Source organism: Porites lutea, chromosome 11 (genome assembly GCF_958299795.1).
Source record: "Porites lutea chromosome 11, jaPorLute2.1, whole genome shotgun sequence".
In the NCBI taxonomy this organism is placed as follows: Eukaryota; Metazoa; Cnidaria; class Anthozoa; order Scleractinia; family Poritidae; genus Porites; species Porites lutea.
In genome coordinates, this window is record NC_133211.1 from 9420262 (window position 1) to 9446125 (window position 25864).

A 25864-nucleotide genomic window follows, 5' to 3' on the forward strand; every position below is an offset into this window, starting at 1 on the left:
CCCGAAACAGGTTCGTTCCAGTAACCCGCCAAAAATAATGCAGCTATACTTCTACGACAAAAAAGGTGAAGAATAATAACTTTTTTTTCAAGCTAGAGAGAGCCCATTTGTAAAATAAATCCGTGTACGTTTAAAGTAGAAATAAATGTGTAGATTTAAAGCAGAAATACAAAGAAACTAAACAGAAAAATTGCGACCAATTTTGAGTCTTAAGATCAAATTTTCCTAGCCGCCAATTTGTGAATTCCCCCTTTGAAATTAACAAAGATTCCTCAACATCTTATAAAACAGAGTCCTGAAGTGCACTGTCTGCACACCTAACCAAAACCCCACCCAGTAACGTCCGCAAAGTTTACAACTGATCGTGACATCGGGCCAACCGAATTTCCCACTCATCACTGCAACTCGTAAATTGCGGCACATATGACAGGTTAATAGTAAAAAGGCAGCTTATCAAAGATTTAAAATTTAAATAATTTAAACAGGTGGATATAGGGATGCTCGTAATAACGATGAGATGGCAACTTTTCTCCTGATTACGAGGGAGGCTATCGTTTAGATTACAGTATTTGTCGGGTTGTATGCTTCACGAAATAATGAAAGTCGACGTCCAGTGGAAATCTAATAAAACGAGCACCTTTAAACCCGATAAAACGAACGATGCTCCTTACTCTGGTTATTAGTAAAATATACGAAAAAGGACCCCAATAGATCGCACCCCGTAATATAAAGGAATACAAGTTTCCACTCCCTTACTTCGAGACATCAGTTCTTTGACCACGACCTCGTACTTTTAAAATCTCCCACGGTGACACATACGGGAGGGTATTTAATGGGCTCACTTCCAGGGAGCGTAGGACCCAGGAGGCCCGGAGCAAGATTAAGAGGTATGAAGCTATGGTGAATCAGGCGGGAAAGGTCGCGCAGCAGTCTAGCAACCGGTATACATTCTCTTCCTACTCAATCACCACTTTGCGAATATTTTTGAAGTAACTAATTTTGGGTGCCACAGCTGACCCCTCGACGACTTCGTTCTTAGGATCTCCCTCTCCTTCCCCCGGGGGGTTGGACCCTCCGATGCATCTATCACTGGGAAAACAATTTCTAGTTCGAGCAGTCAGAAATTTGTATCAACAGATAGGGTCACTGATCTGCTACCGGCAAAAGACCTTAGGGCTCGTAATTTAATTATATTCGCTGAAATTGCAGGCTTGTTTAACAGCCACTGATGTCTTTCTTTTTCTTGCGGTGCCATCTTGTCTCCTGCGGGTCAAAACCCCTTTGCGCATGCCCCATTAGAGCCCAATCAGGTGTCTTGGCCATGTAGTCTAAGGCAGTAAAGCTCTCTGTTCCACTGCTTTCTTCATATTTCTGCATCTATTGGGAAAAGTTACAAACAAGTTAATTAAATGTAGAACCATGAACCTCCAGTCATGTACAATACTGCCGCACTGTTACGGACCGTTAAGAGCAGTTGACGGATCGTCACTCCGTACAAACCGTCAAAAGCTACCAAGAGTCCGTATTCTGAGCACATACGAAGCGTGTATCTCATTATTATATCAGTGCACAGCGTGTTACGATTCGTACGATCAGTTCGATCCGTACAGATGGTAACGGTCCGTATACTTGATTGATACGGATCGTAAATTCGTCGTTATGTAAATCGTAAAGCTAAGCAAGCACTCTTCAAATACACGGACCGTTACAGTGCGGGTGTAGTGGACAACCTGGTGGGTGAGCCAATAGAGAATTTTTCACAGCTTTTGTAAAATAACTTTCAATGAAAGAAAGTTTGTTAGTTGCCTATGGCTTTACCGATTTATTTTTTCCGATAAGAAAACGTGATTTATCCCCCTTAATTCACCAAAGCGAATGTTCAATGTACAAGATCTTTTGTTACTACAGCAAAGAGAAGCCCACGGTTCAAACCTCGACTATAACCAAGGGCCTGTTTACATGAAGGTGGGGGTCCCCAGGTAGGTGAGATAAATAATAGAAATAGGAAATAAGAAGTAGGTAACCCACCTGTCCATATAATCTCTTATTTTAATTTGATCACATTTACATGATAGGTGGGGTGACCGCTGCCGGTTACCTCACCTACCTGGGGTCCCCCACCTCTATGTAAACAGGCCCTAAGAACACTCGCTGGATAAATTCCATAACGACTTTCACAAATCGCCTGATGAAGTACGCGTTCAAAACGCCGCGATCACCAATTATCGTTTGAGATAAATGATAAACCAGCCATTATACACATATTACAATGAATGAACTTCTTAACATGTTTAAAACCATGATGACAATATACATTGCAGGTTTAACAAATTCAAAATCAGTAAAAATTGAAAACCGAAAAAAAGCCCTAACTTGTGCTCCATTTGCTGTAAATTGGTTTTATGGACAAAAACTTGTAGCCAAAGGTTTAACATGAATGGTGCTCAATCAAATCAAAAGAGGAAGAAATACATAGAATGCCGAAACTCACCAACTGGTGAAATACTGGGTAGTCGATCCACGTATACCAGCCGTCATCTTTCTTGAACTGCAAATACAGTAAAATCCCTTGTAAGTACCTACAATTTTCCGGATCAAGATAACTAGCCCTCTTGTATACTTGAAGCAAGAGACAATAACCCTTTTTAGATTCCAAAATAAGTTGTCTGGTACTGCTTATGAAATGCATTAAAACCCAGCAACTAAGAACCTACATTTTAAGAACCTGTTAGGCTAAAATTCGCCAGTTAAGCCCTCTCTATATAAGAATCTGTTTAGCCTAAAATTTGAAACAGGTTCTTATTTCTAAAACTGATCTATGAAAAAATTCTGTACACTTAGGCAAAGAAGATAAGTCAACATTCAGAATCTTCTTTGGACACAAAGGTGCCTCATCATTCCAACTGCAATGTAAGGTATGCAGGTTTTATTCGAGGAATAAGCTGAAACACTGAATACTCTTAGCTATACTGTCTTTTTTTTTTTCTTCAGAAAATAAGAACCTATCTAAGAATCTAAATAGGCTAAACTTGTGCTAACTAACATTTACATAAGAACCTGTTTAGGCTAAGTTGGAAAAATCCAGGTTCTTAGTCGCGGGGTTTTACAAACGTACTTGTGGTGTAAGAGTAAGTAGATATCAGACATTAAGGGCCTGTTTACATGGAGTGGGGGACCCCGGTCTAGTGGGGTAGGTTTCTTTTGTTTTGTGTCCCCCAGAGCGTGAAAACAAAAGAAACCAACCCCACTTGACCGGGGTCCCCCACTCCATGTAAACAGGCCCTAAAAGACTGGTACTCAAAGACTGGTACAGCTCATGATATTTTACATGAACACTTATGGCAAAGGTATGATGCAAATGTATTAAGTAGTTATCAGGCATTAAAAGACTTAGAGAAATCATGGAGAAATTTACAACAGCAAAAAACAAGAAGCTTCCTTGGAAACAAACATGTGCAAGCACATCGTGAAAGAGAACAAAAAGAGAAGATAAGAGAGAAAGGAATGTTCTAGCCTTGAACAAAGTTAAATCGTACCTTTTTATGAGCAATAAGGAGGCAATTGGAATGTTCGTGTTCACAAGCGATCTCGTAATCAGGCAGCAAGTCAGCGAGCTGCTGAACGAAGCCGATAACCTGAGGAATATAATCCAAAGAAATACAGTTTTATTTGATAAAGTTTGTTTGCAACAAACGTTCTAGCACTTTCTGGTACTAAGTTAGTTTGCAAAATTTTTTACTTGTCTCTTATTCAATGTTACCCACAGAAAACTACAAAGGAACCGTAACCATTTCCCTTCTAGACTAATTAACGGGGAGATTATTTGACATTCTAACTTTTGCATCTGCGGACAAAATCCTGAATGGTGTAGCTATTCAAATATAATGATTTTCGGAAACGAAACTTTGAATTTTTATTTATATATATTTTTTTGACTTTGGCTCTTATCAGCATAGCCTGCGAACACAGACGAGAGAAGCAACGACCAGAAATACGTCTGCGTTCGCAGGCTATTATTAGCAGTGAAAGGATTTACTAAGGACGCTTTCCATTTGTCAGGACTGGCTGGCCGGACCATTGCCCGACCAGTCAATTTGACAATAAAATAGGCTTTTTTCAAGAGCTTTTGCTGAAAAACCATCTCCTTCCATACTATTCAGGATTTGACTGATCTGGCTGGATTTGATTAAAAGGGAAATTATTATTGCGACGAGAATGGTCTGACCCGTCACTTCTGACAAATGGACGGCGCCCTAAGAGTAGGGAAAAGGGCATCAAGTCATTGTTATGAACTAATTTTACCTAAGATTTCTTATTCAGTCCCTAGAAATACCTCTTCATGCCACGGTACATTCTCCATTGTTAGAGTTGATGCTTTAGACTCCCCACAGTACGTTACACCCTGAAACGAGAAAGAGCTGTTTAGCTAACGTCCACGACAGGTTTACATATGGAACATTAAGTTAAGTAAAACAGAGTGGTCATGAGAAGTACGGACATGACTCACACAAGATGAATTAGATTAATTTGCTTGATATTTTATCAATTTCTCCCTACTACTTCTGTAGGAAATGAATAGGAGCAACAAATGAGAATTCAAATTTTGATCTTAAAGTTTAAAGGTCGAAATACGTTTTACATTTACTGGTGTCTGTCCTATTATGATCTCTTGCTGGTGTAAAATTAAGCTTCAAACCGTCATAATAAATAGAAGTGTCTTTCCTCTTTCCGCCTCGATTAGTCCCTAGGCTATTTGCGGGTGGGAAAATTATTTAATTAGTTATAGTGTTGAATTTCAAAAAAAAATTTAGTAGTCGTTGTTGCTGTTGTTCTAATTCATTTCAATACATTAGGAGAGGAGGGACGAGGTTTTTTTAATCCGATGTATTTTTTGTTTACAGTTAGATGGGCTTATAAACGGGGGAGACTATTAGCGACAGTTTACGGTACTCTTTTTATTTTTTTATTTTTTCATTTCCTCGGTTCCTGTTGCATAAGCTGCCAATTTTCGGCAAGCTCCAGTTGTGTATATTTTCTATGCTATCGTTAAATGTGCTTGTACTAAGTTACCTTTACTTCAATAAAGTCGGGCTGACCAACAGATACCAAGTCAGCATAGTTTTGGAGTTCTTCGCTGTTCCACGATTTCACCAAAGTCAGGCGATATACAGTTCTCTGACCCTAAATAGTAAATATGTTAGTAAACAGTTACCCTGTAGGCCATGTAGTCCTTAACAGTAGCTGGCATCGAATGTGTCCTTTATCAACAATAATGACAACAACATTTTTCATATACTGTGTATGTAACACGGAAATACAGGGCAAAAAATCCTATGTCGAGACTGTTTGGTGGAGAGCGATCACATCAACAGGCGCGAGGACTTACTTTGTAAAAAAGGATTTTTTAGTAAAGGTAATTAACAATTATTCCTCGAGCCCGAATGTGAGCCCGAATGTGGGCTCTTAGTCAATAGCCAATAGCCCATAGCCCCTCTGAGTCAATAGCCCATTCGGACTTCGGCCTCTTGGGCTATTGGCTCAGAGGCCATGAGAGCGAGAGGAATAATTGTTTAAGTAAAATCCAACTAGTTGGTCAAAAATATCGAGACAAAACAACTAGCTAGCAAAACGCTATTCAGCCGCCACTGTTTTGGTTTTCAAAGCCGGCGCTTTTCGCTTACTAGTGGGCTATAACATATAGCCTAGTAGTAGCGCAACCAACCAGAACGCAGCATTGATAATAGACCACTGGCTGGATTTTACTAATACAGAATATGCCTGTTCTTTAGCATGCCAAGTCATGTAAGGATACAGGACCGGGTTGTTCAAAGCTGGGTTAAGATATTCTAGGCTTAGTGCAAAATTCGAATTCAGATATGAAAGGTTAAAAAGTAAATTCAGTTTAGTTCTTTTTGTCCTCAATTTAATGATTGAATGCTTTAAAAAAAAATAGAGATATAGTAATTATCCGAGAAAATCCTTTTGAGCAAAAGCAAAAGAAAATTTAACCGCGAGTTAGCGCTAATCGGCCTTCGAACAACTGGCAGGGTGCAAAGAAAGTCATTTTTACAGCTTGCCATTCGAGCAACCTGAAGCTAGAATATACTAGCCCAAATGATATTTCAACTAGCCCCAAAAACTATTTGCTGAGCAGAATTGATTTCACAGTTCTTCTGTAATTTGAATTCCTCAAAAAAACTTCACTTGCCCGTCGGGCAAGTTAAGAACAGAATTCACCGGTCCGACAGCAAAATTCACTAGCCGCGAGCTATCGGACACCACTTTCTTTGAAGGCTGACTGGGCTCTGGCCCCTTTTTGAGGTTACACGACGGGGCCGGTCCTGTGTCGAAATGCATCACGAGACTGTTTTGAGGGACGAATTTTAAAAATAGTGATAGTCGCAATAGCCAATGAAAGAAGCGCAAGCGTCCCGTAGAGCGTCTCATTGGACACATCACTGCTAACCCAGTCTTACGCGCAACTTTATTATGAGCAATATCAAACCTTTTCTGATAAAGCCTTGAGACTATCCAAAAACCGAGGCCAGAAATCCCTGAAGAGAGGACGGTCAATTTTCTTTAGACTTTCTTTTGTGCTGGCGTCCACGCTCACGTACAATTGCGTTACTGGAATGAGGTTTCTGAAGGAAAAACGTTTTATTGTAAACGTGAAGCACTGTAAGGAGAGCCACGGTAAAGATAAGGCGCTGGTACGCAGGACCCACACGATCCACTGCGGCCGGAGGTTCCCCGTTCAGACTGAGCTTAAGCAAAGACGTTTTTGAGCGACACCGTCAGCCGAAAGTGGACTTTTTTGCATTATTAATTTTCGCCCAAATCTTCGGGCAGATGGTCCTTATCAGAGTACGGACGCTTAGCAATACCAATCTGATGGCGTCAATGTATATAAGAAGAGGAAAGGTTTCACTTTCGGTTGGCTTGCGCCGCTCAAAAACACCTTTGCTTGAGAAAACAGCCGACATTTGGCGACGCTACCACTGGTTTTCCCGCCAAATGACGTCTGTGAAACAAGGGCATGAATTCCATACTGATGACGCGTCACTACCCAGATCTGGGTAGTGCTTCTGATTGGTCGTGCCGCGTGGAAAATTTGATTCAACCAATCCGAAGCACTCCCCAGATCTTGGTAGTGACGGGTCATCAGTATGGAATTTCTGCGCTCGTTTCTCAGACGTCATTTCGCGACGCCACCACTGGTTTCCCCGCGAAGTTTTCTCAGGCTAGCTCAGTCGGTAAAGCGGCAAATAATGGGTTCGATCTCCTTGCACGGACCAAAACCTAGGATTTTAAAATAACTAAGAAATGAGGGTCCTCCTTTGCCTTGCAAACGGCACTTTCCATGACTACATCCAAACTGAATGAAAGCAGTATTTTGCTCTCTGAAAGTGTGATTTTGTGATGTTCAGTAACAATCTTTACTTTGTTATGATTTTATCAATACGGACATTCAGAAATAAATAGAATTAAACTCATCTTTAATGATGAGCTTGGGAGCTGGTGCCTTAAAGGTTAGTGGGGGGCCAAATGCACTAAGCAGAGAGGAGGTATCCATGGCAACCCTGGAAGCGGGAACCACCCCAAGAGCAGCCACTAACCGGCACCGTCACACTGAATAAATTCAGTGGAGATACTTACCTAAGAGAATACTTACCTGAGAAAATACTTACCAAACCACCAGGCAGGGAGGGAGGAGAGGGAGCAAGAATCCGCAATGATTCGCAAGAAGGCAAACATTGATCCGCTACTATCAGCAAGAATCCGCAATGATTCGCAAGAAGGCTAAAAATGATCCGCGACGATCAGCAAGCAAAGCTACAATGCAAAGCAACACTAGCAAAAGGGCACACAATGAGCCCTGCAATTCCCCGCGGGCCGCCCCGTAGGTCACATACTGAAGTGGGAGAAGACTGCTGGCCAACTCGCTCGAGTTTAACTTTGCCTAAATGATATTTAGCCACATTTAACTCAAGTACGGGCGACTACAAGAAGTCGCTTATTTCCCCCAGAAATAGTACAGCAAGCAAAACACGCGAGCGTGCAAAGCGCGCGTAAAATCGCTTCCCAGAAGGAAAGGCGACATGAAAGAAAAAAGATAAAAAACGCAAAAGCGGAATTTAAAAATGACATTACAACAAACTACAGACCACCCACCTTATAGCATCAGGAAACTGTGCATTTGTGACGAGAAAAGAAGAAATTTCATGTCCATGAAGAATTCTGACAAGCTCGTTTATTCTTGGATACATTATAGGTTCACCTGTAAAGCAAAACAGCTGTTAAAACAGTTATTTGGGTAATCCGTATAGTCATCACATACCTGGCTTAGACACTCTAAACGTTAGAATGCCGCTTATCATTGGATAATGCGGCATTTTCAGAGTTTTTATTGGCTTAGAAGTCGTGGTAATTGAGCTGCTATTCTCAAATCATAAAAGGCACCCAACAAATTATCTTCTGTTCGCTCTTGAGAAATGAAGTAAGATTATAGCCAACGAGGCGCAAATCATATATGCAGTAGAACCCCGATAACTAGAACTCGGACAACTCGAACTCCCCGCTAACTCGAACCAAGTCCTATTTCCCTTAAATTTCACCCACTTATCAGTCATTTTTACTCAGTTAACTCGGACTCGGATAACTAGAATTCCCCGCTAACTCGAACTACATTTCCTTTCCCTTCATCAAAAATTCACAGACATTTACCAGGATAACTCGAATCTCCACTCGGATTTCATCCCATAGCTAGACTACGAGTAGACCCCATTTTTCCTCATGGATATTAGAGCGAGTGAAACGCGAGCGCGCGTGAAAATCACCCCACGCGAGACCGGCGAGACGCGAAAGAGAACTGGACCGTTGCGTCCCAACTGAGCATGTGTTACTCAGCTTCAGAAAAAGGAAAGCGTCTGCAATTCGTTCATTTCTTTAAGTCACTACATAACTTCTTTTAATCTTACACATCTAAACGCAGCTGAAATTCACCTTAAGTACTCATTTAATAGACGCTGGAAGCGTTTTAAAAGTACACGTACTTTTTTGGCGTCTCAAAGAAGCAGAACTTACTCTTCTAATTCAATATCTTAAATACTTCCTCTAGCATGCAGTTCTCTTTCTTTTCCTTTGTCGAACGTGCTTACAATAGTCCCTTCTCACAGGAAAACCAAGGTCAATTTAGTATTACAAGAAAATGTTGCTTACCCACTAGTGAGAGTGCACAATGTTTTATCTTCATTCCTTCTTCAAATCGTTCGGGTTTAACGCCAGGAACTCCTGAAAATGGTACAAATAAAACATTATTGTTCTATAGGCGTTCGCTCAAAGGATCTGTTTTTCGGTATTCACTGAGTGAATACTTTTTATGAGTACCGAAGTATTTCTTTCTTAGCCAGGCAGAGATTAGAAAAATTGGCAGCTATGATTCTCTTGTCCGCAGGAATCACCTCCTTTGCCATTAAATAACATGTATCGCTCGACTGAAACTGATGAACGGCAAATGTGAATTTGTACCACGTGACCAAGTTTTCCCTTAACATGTGCTTTACTGTTCACTACTTCTACGCCTAAATTACTGGCTACATGTTAGTTTTGTCTATAACAATTGTTTTGGACTGTTTTTAGCTGCACGTTTTCTATTTTGAGAAATTCTCAACTTGAATCTGACGTTTGCAGTTTACCGTAAACGTCGCTCTAAATCTAGTAAATCTCTCTAACAGCACACATCGTCATCCTTTTTAAGACGGAAGTCAATTTGGGGGTAGTTGTCTGTCCACTACAATAAACACCTTTAGATTCTATGACAAGGACGACTACGAGGACGAGATTGTCTCAATACTACGTAGTGCGCGCGCGTGAACCAGCGTCATTTTGGCGGGAAAACATGATAGATGTCGTCCTTCTTCTGCGGGTTATAGGAGAATGTCGTAATGGTGGAAGCAAGTTGTCAACTTTTAGCAGTTTTCTCATAATGTACTCGGGTGAGAGCTTAACCTCCTTGCATACAAAATAAACGCGCTGACTTTTCTGGTGAAAGAAGTACAATGAAGCTTTCCGGGGTGTCTATATTTGTACAATACGAGAATCGTGGTCGTCCTTGTCCTCGAATCTACAGGTCTATATACACTACAAGGCAGACACCACGGTTACTGTAATGTCCATTCACAACCTGTGAGCAAGCTGACTCTTGTGAAGTACAGAACGACGAGAAAGCTAGAAAGCGCGAGCGTCCTTCACCTTACTTCCCCAGGAGCCTATTCACTAGCCTGCGTAGCAGACATGATCTAACCCCGGTTAGTAACGTCTGCGAAGCAATGCTAGCCTGTACACCGACGTTGTTTCATTTTTCTTTTCGTTCTTTTCGAAAACATCGGCGAGCTCGAGAGCGAAGCGATTGCGCGAGAACCAGCGCGGAGCGCGAGATAGAAAAATTTTCTTTTTCACCCACCCCTACCCTCTTGCACTGGCGGTCAATAAATCCCCTGTGGTTTACATTCTATCACCCGAGCTCGACGGACTTTAAAGATAAAATAGAGGGTCTGAGAACAGGCTTAAGTAATGCCGATCTAATGTTCCTTGTCCCCAACAGACTCAAAGAATTATCGGAAATGCGTTTCGAATATCTCTCCAACCTGATTGGCAAATCGATAGTGGCGTTTTTAACAGGCTCATTATGACGCGTACTCAAATCGAGGTACACAGGCGGGGCCCCAGAACAAGGATTTCAGAGCCGTTTCGCGGACGGACTTAATCAAACGTTTACTTCCGTTTGTGGCGCAGATACCTGTTCACAGGTTAGTCAATCCACAGTATGGCTTCAAATCAAGATAGCTCATTATTTAAACATTGACGAGGGCCCTTTGTACCTCTGAACTGTTTAATCATGTTACGGTGATTGTCCATGGCGCCATTAACAATTGTATCTGGATCATCCATCTTCCATTTCCACTCTGTTCCAACAGGGTTGGTGTGATGTCTTTAAAACAGTTGGAGAGCAAACAATAAAATTTCCCTTAACAGCAAAATAATAATAAAAGTAAAAGTCCAAGGCGTAGTCTCCCACGCAGCTGTTGTTGCCTCGTCACGCAACGTTAAGGGAGACTATTCAAACGTCTAAATAAAATAACAAATAAATAAATAACGATTTGGAGATAGCACATCCACAAAGTGGTTCTTCGTCTACAGGTGTCTACCTGATTCCTGGTCGAATTGGAATTTAGAAATGTGGGTTTTTGAGGAGAGGGGAAAACCGGAGTACCCGGAGAAAAACCTCTCGGAGCAAAGGAGAGAACAAACAACAAACTCAACCAACATATGTCGTTGACGCCGGAATTTGAGCCCGGGCCACATTGGTGGGAGGCGAGTGCTCTCACCACTGAGCCACCATTGTTCCCTGTCTAAAACTTTTATCAAGGGTCTGGCTGCTGTCCGAAAGCTCCCTTTCTACAACCTCACTTACAGCCACCTAAGCCAATACGTGCACACATACCTCCAGCAAAAAACACATTTATTTGCACAAGCCAAGCTTGGCGTGGTCTCCATACATCGATGACTTTCAATACCATAAAAGGTATGTTTGTAGCAGCCACCACGACCTCTCAACATAGACTGCAAACACAAAAGATGCGTCAGTTACGTACGATTCTCTCATCCTCTGTATACAAATGGTACAAAATAGCTTGTATTTAGGTTTTAATAAAATGGAAATTCCATAATACACTGTGGCCCTTAGAGGGTGTCTCCATTCAAATTTTAAAGGTGGCTACATGAAATCTAGGTAAGTCTACCTCGGGCCAATGCCGCCAGTGGTTTTACCCCAACCTCGTTCCCAGGTTTCTTTCATACTTGTCCCTGTGTCACATTCTCATTCCACAAGGAACAAGTAGGAGAGAACACTGGAAACAAAGTCTGTTTTAGCCATCCATGCACTAGACTGTGGGGTGTCCCACAAGTTGGCAGGGCTCATTTACATTGTGCCACGGCTCCGACCTGTGCATCTGCGTCTAAAACTTTGCAGGTTGTTTTAGCCCCAACCTTCCCCATTCCAATGCCCAATCAGTTGAAGATGAGTTTAAATCAAACGGGACCTCACCTTTGTCCATCTACAAAGCTTAACTCCAGAGTGAGTTCCAATCAAACGATACCCTGGGAAGGACAAAATGAAATAGACTTTTAGAAATCAAAGAGCGCTTTTCGATTACTAGAACTGGCCAGCCAGACCAGTCAATTGTAAAGGGAATTCCACTATTAACTAGTTATAGTTGTCACTAAATCTGCCCCCGACCTTTTAAAACCCGAATGAAGACTCCTTGTGGTTGTCCATGTATTTGCCATGAACCTTTGAAATGCAGTTTTCGTATTAGAGTTTCTGAGTGTAATTCTTTTGTTCTCCTTTGTGTTTCCTCAATTATTACAATTTTTTTTCTTGGGTTAATGAAAATCCTCATACATGACATGCCTGGGATGGACAATTGTTTTTTATACATCTCATGGAGCCACTTGTTGTGCTTGAGTGCGACACAATTCGACAAATGCAACTTGTTGACAAACCCAGTTTGCGCGGTTGCTGAGCCAGGCGCACATGCTGAAAATTAACCGGGACCGTCGTGCGCGCCTAGTTTCATCAAATTGGGAAAGCTTCACATACTAACAGTAAGACGGTACGATACTTCTTCTTTACGCGGGGGACATTAGGGTGCCTCCGCGGGTTCCGGCCTCTGGGCCGGAACCCTGCGGGGGCAATAAGGACTGTGTACGTAGATCAGTTTATTCCTAAATGGTGTGCTCGGCAGTGGTGGGTTTTAGGAAAAATCTGGCGAAAAGGCTAACATTTTGCATTCAATTTGACTGGTCTGGCCTGCCAGTTCAGACTTTTGGTAAACGCCCTCAGAGTCTCAACCTTGGAAAAATATCAGTTTAACAGTGGTTTTCCCTTTGACTAATGCATATATGTTTACCATTTTTAATGTGAAACTACTTAAATATTTTAACTCTTACCACTGGAAGTACTTCTAGAATTTTATTGTGTTGCCAGGGGTTAACACCTCAGATCTGTAAGTCAGGTTTCAGGTATCCCAGTCGTGTTGTTTCCTTAGACAAGAAACTTTATTTGCTACACTTTGTCTGTCTAAACCCAAGGGTGGGTATTCAAAGCTGGGTAACAATAATACGGGTTTGTTGCATGAAATTTGAATTCAGATCTGAATGTGTACAGAGCAAATTCCTGTACATAATTTTAGCTTTCAATTTGATGTTTGAATGCTTTAAAAGAACCAGCTAAACTCAGAACAGAAACTGCTTTTGAACTAAAGAGAAAGAGGCTTAGACAAGACATTATTCCTGGGGTTCAGGAATTTCATGGTTTTTCCTAGTTCAAACTGTAATGATGAAGTTTCAAAAATATACCTTGCTTTGTTAAAGCCTTTTCCAATGCTGGAGTAATCATCTCTTTAGGTTCTACATGTTTCTTTTTACCTTAAAAATAAAAATATTAAACACAAAATTCTGCATTTTAAATTAATTTTATATTATTAAGTTCAGAAATTAATCATTACCTGTAAAGTACTGTGTCGCTAATAGTAGTGTACAGGTGTAACTGTTTTGTCTAAACCTAAACTTCACCTGTGCCAGATCATCCTGCTGGCAGAGCCGTTGTTTCCCTTGCTCAAGTTTGGCATACTCAAGAAACTAGACTGTGCATGGATTGAGTCAGATCTTTGCTGAGCATCTGCAGCATGTTGCTAGGATACAGTATCCAGCTCAACCTTAACTTTTTAAGCCCCGATATCCACTTACAAATTCTCCAAACTGATCTCCATACATTTCCTTAAAGAATTAGTAGGGAGAATTTGATAAAAGATCAAAGCGTTTTTTCCCGAGGTGATCATTTTGGTAAATCTCCTGACCTTTCCTTTTGATAATGTATTGATATTGTGAGGAGAAATTTATGTTGGTCACTCCTGGGACTTAAAGGATTAATAGCCACATGCTCGGTACAGCAGGCTGGGTTATGACCATCAGTTTATCAATAAACAGACGCTCACACTCTGAATACCAGTTTGACAGAAAGAAAACAAGATTGACTAGTCCAAAAGTTTGAGATTCAGCAATTTCAAAGGCTTGACAGCAATTTAGGCAGAGCTTCCTTTTCTGCTCCTCGCTCAAGAGGATAAAAAGAAGCTTCGCTCACAGGGTATGCCAGGATCGGCGGATTGTTGTACTGAGAAGTGGGTGATTGAAAAGATACTCTCTGCAATATCTTAAAATGCCAGGATTTTTTTAGTTTAGCCTTCATCAGGGCCACATGTCAGACTACATGTATACTGAAGTGGAGACTGTCTGTAAGGCAGGCTTATAGAAAAAGTTTTAACGGTATTGTAAAAAATGACAAATTTAGAAGTACATGTACTGCAAGTCTGCCAAAAATGAGCAAAGAAAATGTCCTTGAACTAACAAAAAGAAATCATAGGAAGTAACACGCGGTACTGTGGTTTGGATATAACCTTAACCCCTATTTGGATTTTAACAAACACCCTAAAGAGTATTTAAATCAGCCATCTGAACACCTTGACCAGTTTTGTTTTTTTACACATCTCTTGTAACTTTGGATTACCGTACACGAATGTTTGAAGAGGGTAAGTGTGCAAGTGGCAAGCAGTTGCGTTTCATCTCCTGCATAAGCTTCGCAAAAGTGATATCTTTGATTAAGAAAGTGCAAAGCCTTTCTTCTCTGTGCTTCACCTTCACCTGATAAGCCACCATGCCGTTTACTCAAAACACCCTCTCAGCCTCTCAGCTGATCAACTTGTCATTTCGCTGCCTTGTTACAAGATTTTCTCCACTGTGATAGGCCACTTGCCAGACATCAAACATTCCAACTTGTCAAAAATATGTCAAAAATCTTGTCTGGTGTTCACAGTACGACGCGCAACACAGTTAGGGTCAAAGTTACAAGATATTTAGTCACAACTGCATAGCTGGAAAAAGATTTTCTCCACTGTGACTGGCCACTTGCCAGACATCAAACATTCCAACTTGTCAAAAATATGTCAAAAATCTTGTCTGGTGTTCACAGTAGCACACGCAATACAGTTAGGGTCAAAGTTACAAGATATTTAGTCACAACTGCATAGCTGGAAATAAACGCTTTGCTTCTTTAAATGCATAATGATCATACCTATACTTCTCTTTGGCCCCTTCAGCTTTGTAGCTTCTTTTTCTTCCTACAAAAAAAAGATGAATTAGAGTTGATCTACCATTTTTACACAAAGAACTAATATACATTGTAAGCTGCCACTCTCTGATCATAGCATTTTTAAGTAAAGTTAACACTCTACTGTTGTAAGGCTTTAGATCACAGTCCAGTGATGTTTTACCTTAGTTTTTCTCATTTTATTCATCATAGGTCCTAAATCTTCCATGTCTAGCAAGCCTTCCTCACTTTCTTGCTCACCATCTTCATCTGCAGATTCTTCACTGGTACTCTCATACAAAACCTTGAAATATACGTAAAGGCGAAGGGACCTGCTTCGTCATGCATTCAAAATAATACATTGTTAAAACAACATTGCAATTCGAGGGCACTTGTCGGTAGAGAACTATTGTCTATGATAGTGTACACCTCCCCCACTCCCCCCCCCCCCCCCCGCCCTCAAGCAGTATGTCATTGGATCCCATAACAAACACCTGGGAGAGAAATAATGTGTGACAGAGATTCCTGTCCAAGTTAAGGAAGCACTGGAGAGTGAAACAGTTGAATGAATTTCTTCAACCATGTCAATAAAAAAAACTCCTTTTCTTTAGACTGACCCCATTAATATGGTTTGACGTGTGTCTGCAATATGTGCATTGGGTGGCTTGAACTGACATTATATGTATATGTACATGGAAAGTGGGTATCTGATACACTGTGTCAATGTTTTAACATTGATTAAGTTTAAGTTTAAGTTTAAGTTTAATAATTCTTTTTACCAATGTACAAAATAAAAATATATATACATATATAAAAGTACAATAGGTAAAGGAAAGCAGTAGGGGGAAACTGAATTCCCATATAAAAACTGCCCTCCAAAACGAAAAGATAAAACAATTAAGAATAGAAAACTTATACATAACTATACATCATGTGGTACTAAGAGAAAAAAAAAACAAAAACAAACAAACAAACAAAAAAAACAAAATTTAGTTGTTTTGTTTTTGTTTTTTTTTTCCCTTTCCCCTTCCCCTTTTCTTTAATAAACTACTTAGATATTAAATAAAATACTAATACTTAGATAAAATACTAATACTTAGATATTAAATAAAAAAGAAAATCCAGATTCAGTAGAAAATAATAAAGATATAACTATTTACAAAGATAATTAAGTAATAAAGTTTTAAAAGAGTTCAAGCTGGAAGCAGATTGCTATTTTTATGACTAAACCCACAATGCTGACGTGATCACCATACATGCATCTATCTGTATGTGTACCTCATCATTAATATTGTTACCAGTGGTAATCATTACATGTATGTCGAAGGCGATTGTCCTAAAAATATTGATCCAACCACCCCACCTCATCCTGTTGGGTCCTGCACTCCTCATCAGCCCCGTCTTGCTTCTGATGGCACGCTTTGTTAACTGATTGAGAATCAGTAGAACAATGACAGCTGCCTTGACTTGAACCCTCTTTACTTTCTTTGAAGTGTGACAGGAACTTTGAACTCCAAAATTTAAAATCATTCTCTGTACCTGAAATGAAACATTATAAAATGGAGTCAATGCAGAATAAGGTCACCTTAATGTAATAATTTTAGATACCAAAAGGACCAAAAATTTTACCATTCACATTATAGTAACAGGGCTGGACTCAAAATGTCTGCTGCTCAGCAAGTACAGATATCTTTAGGAGTGTTACATACAACTGTATTATTATAGCTTACAAAAGGGAGGAAAGGAATTTCACTGAGTACTTTTGCCAAGTAATGCTTAGTACAGTACCTCCATGTTTGCTATTTGCTACATTCTCATCTCCTACTCCAAAAGGAAACACTCTTTTGGCGTTGAGCAGTTCAAGCCACTTATCTAAATTCCTTCCAACCTACAGGGTGTATGAAACATACCATGTTCATTGTCAATATAGATGATACCAGCATTGCATGTATGAATGCATCACATATAAGCCACTGATCATGAGTGACAGAATAAAATGAATCTTACTCTAGGTAAGCTCATAAAAGTTTTCAACTACAGTGGAACCTAGATATAACGAACCTCTATATAACGAACCTCTATCTAATGAAAACCTCAGTATAACGAACTATTTTCTTTACCCCAGTAATAGTAAAATGTATGGAAAAACACCTTGATATAACGAAACCTCCATAATATGGCAAACAAAAAAAGTTTGCCAGTCCCTTGGCCCTTGGTTAAATCCAGGTTCCACTGTAGTTCCTTTAGGGCTGCAAGTCCATTTCCATTAATTTTTATGTTGTCCCCAGCAATTTGGGTGAGATGGCTGACAATCCATGCAATCTTCAGCCGTGATATACATGTAAGTTGAAAGTCTTGACTCAATATTATTAATCTTTGAAACTTATTCTTGAAAAAGGCTTGAAGCATGAAATACAGTAATTGAATTTCAAGATGTGAAAATTCAGTCTTGAGACTCAAGTTTCACATCTGAGTTTCAAGAAACCTGGATTTTTGAATTTAAAGAAACCAAATTATTTCTCAAATTATTTCACCAGAGCATACACCCAGTATAGGTGTATATACACCTGTACAAAACCTGTAATACCAAACCTGTGCACACTTTATACAATGCATCCTCATTAACAGTCTAAAAATTATCAGCATTGAGGGATAGACAACTCTTACTGTTGGGTAACTTCTGCTGTGCATCCCAGTATTAACGTAAGTTAAGGTAAAGGCACACACAAGTCAAAGGCCCAAACAGCTAGAGCTTATCCTGCTTTCCTTAGCATGAAGCATGCCCAGAAGTATTGCCACTCCCCCCTGGACAGGATGCTAGTCCATTGCAGGATCAACCCCCAGCAGTATGTCACCAGTTCCCATTTATACACCTGGGTGAAGAGAGACAAAGTGGACTTAAGTTCCTTGTCTAAGGAAACAAGGCAACTGGAAAGGCTTGAACCCCGGACTTCTAGATCTGGAGTTCGAGATGTTAACTGCTCAGCCACACTCACCTCCACATGTCCCAATATTACAGGTCTTAGAAAAGAATATCCAGTTTCCAAGGGTAACATAAAAGATAAGCTCACAGGCACCCACCCTATTAAAGTTATCTTCATAGAGAGAATTTCCGAGGCCAAACACTGCATATTCCAAATCCTGAAGCAATGATTTTTGCACACGGAAATCATTAGAAGCTTCCTCTAACCACTTGTAGAACCACTGTGCACTCTCTGGTGGATTCCCATCCACATATGTGCTTATGATAAACACACATGTGTTCACCTGTAGATTTCAAATCATGTATAAATTCTCTTTATAAGTTTCTATTAAGATTTTCATGTATTTGTCTTTATAGCAGATCTAATAAAATAGCAATTTGCAAACTTTGATTTGACCAGTGAATTAGACATCATAGATTTGTAGTTTTTTTTTGCCTCTAGCATGTGACATGATGAACAGTTCCTTCAAGCTGTATTCTTTACCAAACTATACATTTACTACGTTTTTTACATTTCTCCACACAGGACACTATCAACATACAACTGTCCCACCAGAATGTACAAGTAATAATAAACGCACTGAGAGTTTAGACCTTCATGAAGTTCAGCGGTTAGAGATTCTGACTGTTGTCTAGATGATCAGTACACTGTCAATCAGTAACAATATTTCTTTGGTTTGATTTTTTTTCGTTTCTGTCATAATGATCATTACTCAGGGTTCTCCAGAAGCTCCGGCCATTGTAGTCAAATCTCAAGGCCATGTACATGTAGATCAAACATCATCTATCATTTTTGGTCACAGCTTTGAAGATAACTGCTGTGAGAATGACACAATCTTTACCTCCTCCGAAAGACTATCCTCTGGTTCATAGTTCTTTAAATCCACAACTTCACTTTTTAGCCCCAACTTCTTCACCACAGAATGTAGACCTTGCGCTAGGTGCTACAAAAAGAAAATACATTGCACTATTATGATAAATTAAACAACGTTACTATAAATCATTTTTGAAGATCCTCATCCACATGTCAAAATAAATTGATATTGATTTTTCACATCTGACAAAATTGCCCCTTTTTTAATATGTACAAGGCACAGTTGGGCAGTGCCCTTTGTAAAATAATCTGAAAACAGAAGCATCTGACTTTGATTTTCTCTAAAACAAAGTGCAACATGTTCACCCATCTGCTGCTTTCAACACCTCACCATCGCGAACAGTCAAGGAAGTTTTAGGTAGGTTGGCATCTGGGTGTCCTACATTTGCATGGGTTCCCAGTTTTCAAATAAAGAAAGTTATCTTTTTGACATCTTCGTTCTATAACTGCTGGCAGGAGGGTTGAGGTAGAAGTCCTCACAATATTGCCTGGCTAAAATTTAGTCCTCAGTCCCTACATGTATAAGCAGTAATTATATCACAGGTGGATGATCTGTAGACTGCCTTGTGACTGTTAATTGTCAACTGAGATGGCCCTCCTTAATGTACATGTACCTTAAGTTTGAAACTTCTACCTCTGTGAACCCACTTCAGAGACAGAGAAGTTTAACTAAAGAATTGGGAAATTATGGTGAAATCTTACACCTTTGCCTTTCCTGTCTGTGTTCCAAAGAAGATTTTTAATCCTTCAGATCTTGATGCTTGTCTAGTCTTTTCAATCCTGGATTGTGGCAGTGATGAAGACTCCTTAATGGCTGCTCTACTTTCCTATTGAAATCATACCAATCATTGACTATTTATAACAAGTAGGCCTTTCAGTTTCCTTATACCCAAATAAACAAAAACACTCTTGAAAGACTAAAGATGCCCCTCTGTAAAATCTGTACATGACAGTAAAAGAATATTCATTATAAGTAAATTGCAAAACATTATTACTATACAGGCAATGTTTTAGAGGAGTGGAAAGAGAGTCAAAGAATTGCATGCTGGGTTTACGGGTAATTTTTATTAATCTTAACCAGTCAAGAAAAAAATGAAGTTTAGCCTATACAATTAAAATATGTCTATAGCTGTACGTGTAAGACATAGTGTACAGTAATAGGACTGAGTGGAGTCCAGTTCGGTCTGTAATCATACGAGTGATTAACAAAATCAGATGACAATTAGCGGGAGTCTGATTTGTTTTATCACGAGTATGATTACAGACCGAATTCAACAACAGGAAATTCTGTTACCAATTCATGCTTCTGTTATCAACTAGTACTGAAATCAGGACAGTTGAATAGCCAATCGGATTTGAGAATGCTGTTAGAGTTATGATTAACGACAAAACCTTTTAACTACTATGTTTGCATTATTAAGCTCAACGTGGTGGTCAATGTTAGTTTTACAACTTCTTAACTTGCTTGCTTTTCCCTTCCAGCAGATGGATGGTAAAGTCTACAGCAGGAAAACTCACTTTTGAATTTGTTTTGTTTTTGTTGTTATTTTTTAAAACCAAACTACTTTTAATGACAGTGAAATCCTTACTTCTGAGCCAGCAGGGTTGTTTCTTTCTCTTAATTTAACCAACACCTGAGAGAACAAGATTCCACCAACAATGAGACTTGCCCAAAACCCTCTTACAGACATCCACCATTCTATCAGTCGGTCCTGCCAGGTTGGTTTTCTATCATGCCTTAGAGGGTGCCCTGAAAAAAAAAACACTACATGTACAGTAATTCCCCTCAAAAGGAAAATGTTTAAAAAACGCTCACTTGTGGAATAGCTGTTAATTATACATTTACCTTCCTGATATAGAGGGTCTACAGTATATCCAAAACAGCAGTTCAGTAAAGTTAACAGATTATTTTAATTATTCTTTGTACACAGATTGAGAAGCCACATTGTAATGTTCCAAATACATCAGTCCATCGTTTAATGAAGGCTTGCTTCAAATGTTGAAATGTCAGCTTTTCATTTTTTACACTGGTAAATTGACTTGACTGAACCCTTCAGTATTTCAACACAATTTAATGTTACACGTAAAAATGATATATGAGTATTTAGGACTTTGCGAGGCTGGTTCCAGGATAACAAGCATTGATTACAACACTTTGGAATTCTCAAGAGAATTTTTCAAGTTTGACAAAGTAAGAAAGCTATATGACATTTTATTTTTCGCAGTGAGACACACGTGGGAGTAACTGCAGAATAGCCTGCCACTTCAAAGCTGTATCCCTGATAGAGCTGGATACGTGGATACGCAGTTATCCCTTCTATGCGCTTTTCTACCTCCGATTTTTACACAAATTAAAACTGAAGTGAATTAAAATTTGGGCATACGCATACGTAGTGACTGAGTATCCGCATATCGCGTATCCACCTGTTTTAGGGGTTGCTTTAAAGTGGCAGGGTATTCTGCAGTTAATCCTACATATGAAATAGTTTAGAAGAAGCAACGTTAAAATGTCCCGTAGTTTTCGACCATATTAAACTCCTTTATCATAAAATATGCACAGAATCAGTTACTTATTGTGAATGGCAGACTAAATACATCACGTTATTTTCCTCGGGGTTTTACACTTGATAAAAGATGAAGTCTCGCTGGTTAAAGATAACACAAAACCCTTACGTATGAAAAGTATAACTACGCACAAGACTTGTCATGCTTCATTTAATTGCAAAAATGTAAGTTACGTGAATGTAAGCCTTACTGATTTATAAGAGTAACACAGATATCAGAAAAACATTTGTATGCGAGTATATTTATATGTTATACTAACAAGGCCTAGGCCTACATTCAAACTACTCACCCTCAACTTGGACGGATAAATATATCACAAAAAAAGCCAGTGTCCGAAGGAAAAACAACGCGGACACACTCCTCTTTGGAGCCGCCATCTTGTTGCAAAATGTTCTTACACAACGTGGTTGCCGAGCTCTTCGCGTAGCGCGGTTACAAAGTCAGCTGTGTGCGCCTGTCGAAAACTGCACGTGGAGGTAGAGAACGGATTTTGTAAAGAAGGAAATCCATTTTGAACGTTTATCTCTTGCCCTTTTTAACTTAAAAAGGTTATGGTTCGATATAAGAAAAGGTTAGTCATTTAGATATGCTTAAACCACTTAAAGCTTACAATGCAATTTCCTTGAGATGATGGGAAAATACAAATTATGCAGTTAAATGTGTAAGCTCTTAATTCAAAGTTTTTATTTCAACACTTTAATTTCTTGTGTAGGTATTTGCTGGTGGAAATTTCATTTGAGGACAACAAGATTGATGAAACTATGTCAAGTCCATGTATCTATGAACACGTCAAGAACGCTGTACAAGAGGCCCATGGGGACTATGGAAGGGCTTGTCTTGCCCGATCTTTAAGAGGTACACTTTCAATTTATTTGCTACCCAAGTTTAAGTGAGCAAAAACAGTTAAGGAGTATAAAACTATCTGTGCTTAGCTTTTTAAAAAATGTACCCTTCTCCACCTCCCCTCTCCCACACTCAGGTGTTTTCTTTAAGAGGTCTTCTTTTTACAGCTCCTTCTCCGCTTTGATTGTTTTTATTGTTTTCAATTTTAGTTAAGTATGTAAACCCAGTTACTGGGGTGGCCTTTATTGGTTGTGGTAGAGATAACTACAGGATGCTTTGGTCATCAATCACCTTTATCAAGAAGATACAGAATAAGCGATGCATGTGTCGAGTGCTTCATGTAGGAGGTAAACCTTGTTACATGTATAGTAAAATAATTTTATGGTCACATGGTTGTCGTGCTTTGTGTTTAAAAAGCCATACAGAACAAATCCCCAGTCTTCTGCATAGATTACCCAATTTCCTGGATATTTAATATATAGCCACATTGACAAAAAACCTCTCTAACTTTTTGAGAAAAGTTTTGTTAGGTTAAATATCTTTGTATGTTGTATGCTGTTTGTTGTTGTTGTTGGGGGTGATTGAAATTTTTGCCATAAAGGATAAAATTTTAGATCCTCAAGGGCTGATACCTTTAAAAGACTATTTTATATTATATATTCTTGTAACTCACATTCTGTTCCTTTTTAGGGACACTTCGGTCATGTCAGAAATTCGTCATTCGTCACAATAAAGAGCAATTACTGCAGTTACTAGAGCAGTGTAAGACTCCAGGTATGTTTAGAAGTCGTTAGTGCAAATTATACCTGAATATATATTTAATTATCGTTTGTATAACAGCAGAAATAAAATTGCCGCCAAGAAGACTGCAGTATAACAGTGACTGGCATCTAAATCTCCTAATTTAATGACTGTTTATTAAACCACAATGTCTCAAAAATAAAGAAGACAATCACCTACTCTGAAATATCTGAGTCAAACATCTGCTTTACCAAAAAGATCCATTATGCAACATTGAGTATTTTAGACCAACAAGGAGGTGAATGCACAATAAGGATGAAACAAATCCAAGAAGAAAGCAACAGATTATTCATATCAATCCTACAGTACAGTGTAGAGATAAGCTACCAATACACTCAAAGCACAAGCTCACTTTTTGCTGAATAATGCAACTGTGTTAATGCATTTAAAGCATGTCATTAAAACTACAGTAGCTTTTGCTCTAATGTTATTAACCACTTAAAGATTCCCTTGTACCCCTTTGTTTTCCCAAACGAAAGACAAAAAATAAGAAATGTCCCCAAACTACCAATATGCATGAATAGCATTTGAATATGCTATTTCTAGTTATGGACTGACAACTTACCTTTTTAAGGTGGCTAGACCAAATATTTTAATAGGCACACCCTCCATACTTGAATCTCTTATACTCTATATAGTAAGTGATCTTTAATGTAAAACCATTATGACACATGGATTACACTAGGACTAAACTTTATCATGATATTATTTGTTGGGCAATCAGAATAAATGTCACGTGATAATTATTGATCAATTATTTTACTGTACATGTTTTCAAAAAATATTGATGAATTTTGTTTTAATCGCTGTTTTCATGAAAGTAGCCTTAGATATTACAAAAAGAGCTCAGCATTGTGTTTTACCCCTGATTTATATGTTTTCATGAGTTTCGGAATCGTGCAAGTGTACTTGCATTCAGCAGCATGTAGAGTGTATAAGGGTCATTTGCAAAATAAATGAGTGATAAAACCTTTTTTGGAAACATCCAAAAATTTTAAGGATAAGAGATTCAAAGATGGAGATGGTGCCCATTAAACTACTGGGTCGAGCCACCTTAAATAATAGACTAACCTTTCAGGTACTCAAGGATTCTTTTTCTCCGTTTGTTTTTTTCTTTAGGTGAACAAAGGAAAGTTGCAAAAGCAATTGATAAGGCTGAGAAATATGAAATGTCCTTGGACCCAATTGAAGTCATGAAAAGAAAAGCAAGTGCAAAGGAAAGTTATGGCAAGCATTCTCTAGAAGAATTTGACACTGACTGAAGAAAGGCGCCATAAAAGTAAAATTCATCACAGATAAAGAAGAAGAAGATGACATCTGAAATGATATCCTGCTAAAACTGTTAGGAGGAAATAATAAGCCAGCTCCACACCCATCATAGTGAAAGATTGTTTGGTTGCAATACTGCATTCCTTAGTTTGGTTAGCGACCATTGCAATGTTGATACACAGTGCCAAGGAAAAAACAGCAAGGATGTACATATCACCCCCTTTAACAGACATTTGTTACAGTTTCATGTGTTGAAGTATCAATGGAGCACAAGAGAAAACTTGCTAAGCTTGAAATCTTTATTATGTATGAGATAAATGTCCTCAACAATGTCCAAGGCCTTGTCTGCAATAAAAAGAGAGGGAAGGTCTGATGTTTTCCAAATGTTTCAAGAATCATTGCAGAGGAAAACAGTTGGCTGCACACTGTTTACTGAATTAACATTCTGCCAAAGTTTTGGATAATTTAATTTGCCTACCATGTTAAAGTAGGAGGTACCCTGAAGGATTCCCCTTCTATTTAACAGTCCAGTTGACGCTGTACAAAATTTTAACATACCAAACATAACGCGATGAGAAGTACAACACCACTGGATTTTTTTACATGTATTTTAATTTTTTTCAAAGTTTCTCTCAACGTATAAGTGGCCTCTAAAATAATAAAGTTGTACATCTTATTATCTGTATAAAAGATCTTGGTCTACAATGGGTATAATCTAGTTGTTATTCAAGTCTTTCATCTCCTCCAAATTATGTCCTTTGAACAAATGATTTCAAAGTTGCTCGTTCGTATGTATTATCCTGAGAAAATTCTTCAATAATTCGTTAGACGTATGTATCTAAGAGGCAAACGTTGAGGAGAAAAGCCCCAGTGGTACTCAACAAAGTTTTTTACCGAGAGGCTACGCCCCGAGGACCAACTCCTTATTCTTTTATACACCATTTTTGACAGAAAGGCACCCTTTCATATACCTTCTATCGAAACATAGTACCCTTTCACATACCTAGTTGAGAACTTTGAATCGCTTTTAACTGCTGTAAATAAATAAATCACAAAACCAGAACGTTTTTTCGCCATTTTTAAGTTTATCATTAGCCCTATCCTTCCCTATACTTCAACTTGTAAAATCCCTGCCAGGTACCTTTTGCGAGCATAGCCTCCCCGTATAGGCCATTAAAGGAAGTACGCCTCCTCCCCTGGGAAAAGACCCTGCTGGCAACTTTGAAAACAAGGCTACATTCAAAACAAGTCGTGAAAGAAAAGAGCGTACTTGTTCTTCTCGCGCGATTTTATTTCAAAAGTTGAATGATTAGCACGCGTAACA

At 39.0% G+C, this 25864-nt stretch overlaps 2 protein-coding genes across 3 annotated transcripts; one reads left to right on the forward strand and one right to left on the reverse strand.

Annotated features, from left to right (window-relative positions):
• Positions 1-66: 66 nt before the first annotated feature.
• On the reverse strand, positions 67-22026 carry LOC140952233 (S-adenosyl-L-methionine-dependent tRNA 4-demethylwyosine synthase TYW1-like). 2 transcript variants are annotated; one of them, XM_073401662.1, is made up of 21 exons: positions 21917-22026; positions 20652-20812; positions 19767-19889; positions 19031-19132; positions 18287-18472; positions 16994-17093; positions 16569-16744; positions 15390-15509; positions 15191-15236; positions 13420-13488; positions 12107-12159; positions 11504-11622; positions 10881-10990; positions 9220-9291; positions 8173-8278; positions 6506-6641; positions 5071-5181; positions 4334-4402; positions 3537-3635; positions 2492-2548; positions 67-1377 (listed from the first exon to the last, which is right to left on the reverse strand). In XM_073401662.1, the coding sequence occupies exons 1-21, from the start codon at positions 22002-22004 to the stop codon at positions 1216-1218; spliced, it is 2265 nt and encodes a 754-aa protein (XP_073257763.1). In that variant the 5' UTR covers positions 22005-22026; the 3' UTR covers positions 67-1215. The 2 variants fall into 2 exon arrangements, 1 of the variants encoding a protein (XP_073257763.1); XR_012167341.1 differs by lacking the exon at positions 67-1377 and having other exon boundaries at positions 2525-2548; positions 4303-4402.
• A 51-nt stretch (positions 22027-22077) lies between these two features.
• On the forward strand, positions 22078-25600 carry LOC140951975 (ribonuclease P/MRP protein subunit POP5-like). Its single transcript, XM_073401359.1, has 5 exons — positions 22078-22198; positions 22340-22482; positions 22680-22817; positions 23161-23244; positions 24391-25600. The coding sequence occupies exons 1-5, from the start codon at positions 22179-22181 to the stop codon at positions 24531-24533; spliced, it is 528 nt and encodes a 175-aa protein (XP_073257460.1). The 5' UTR covers positions 22078-22178; the 3' UTR covers positions 24534-25600.
• Positions 25601-25864: the final 264 nt, after the last annotated feature.

Bases quoted from the DNA above. Each gene is read 5' to 3' on its own strand.
- LOC140952233 (XM_073401662.1), bottom strand. From the start codon at position 22,004: ATGGCGGCTCCAAAGAGGAGTGTGTCCGCGTTGTTTTTCCTTCGGACA. The intron at 18,473-19,030 runs GTAAAGATTGTG...TGAAATCTACAG, and splicing joins AGGATAGTCTTTCGGAGGAG to GTGAACACATGTGTGTTTAT. The intron at 9,292-10,880 runs GTACAAAGGGCC...TACCATTTTCAG, and splicing joins CATGATTAAACAGTTCAGAG to GAGTTCCTGGCGTTAAACCC.
- LOC140951975 (XM_073401359.1), top strand. From the start codon at position 22,179: ATGGTTCGATATAAGAAAAG. The intron at 22,199-22,339 runs GTTAGTCATTTA...TTTCTTGTGTAG, and splicing joins ATGGTTCGATATAAGAAAAG to GTATTTGCTGGTGGAAATTT. The intron at 22,483-22,679 runs GTACACTTTCAA...TTTCAATTTTAG, and splicing joins TCTTGCCCGATCTTTAAGAG to TTAAGTATGTAAACCCAGTT.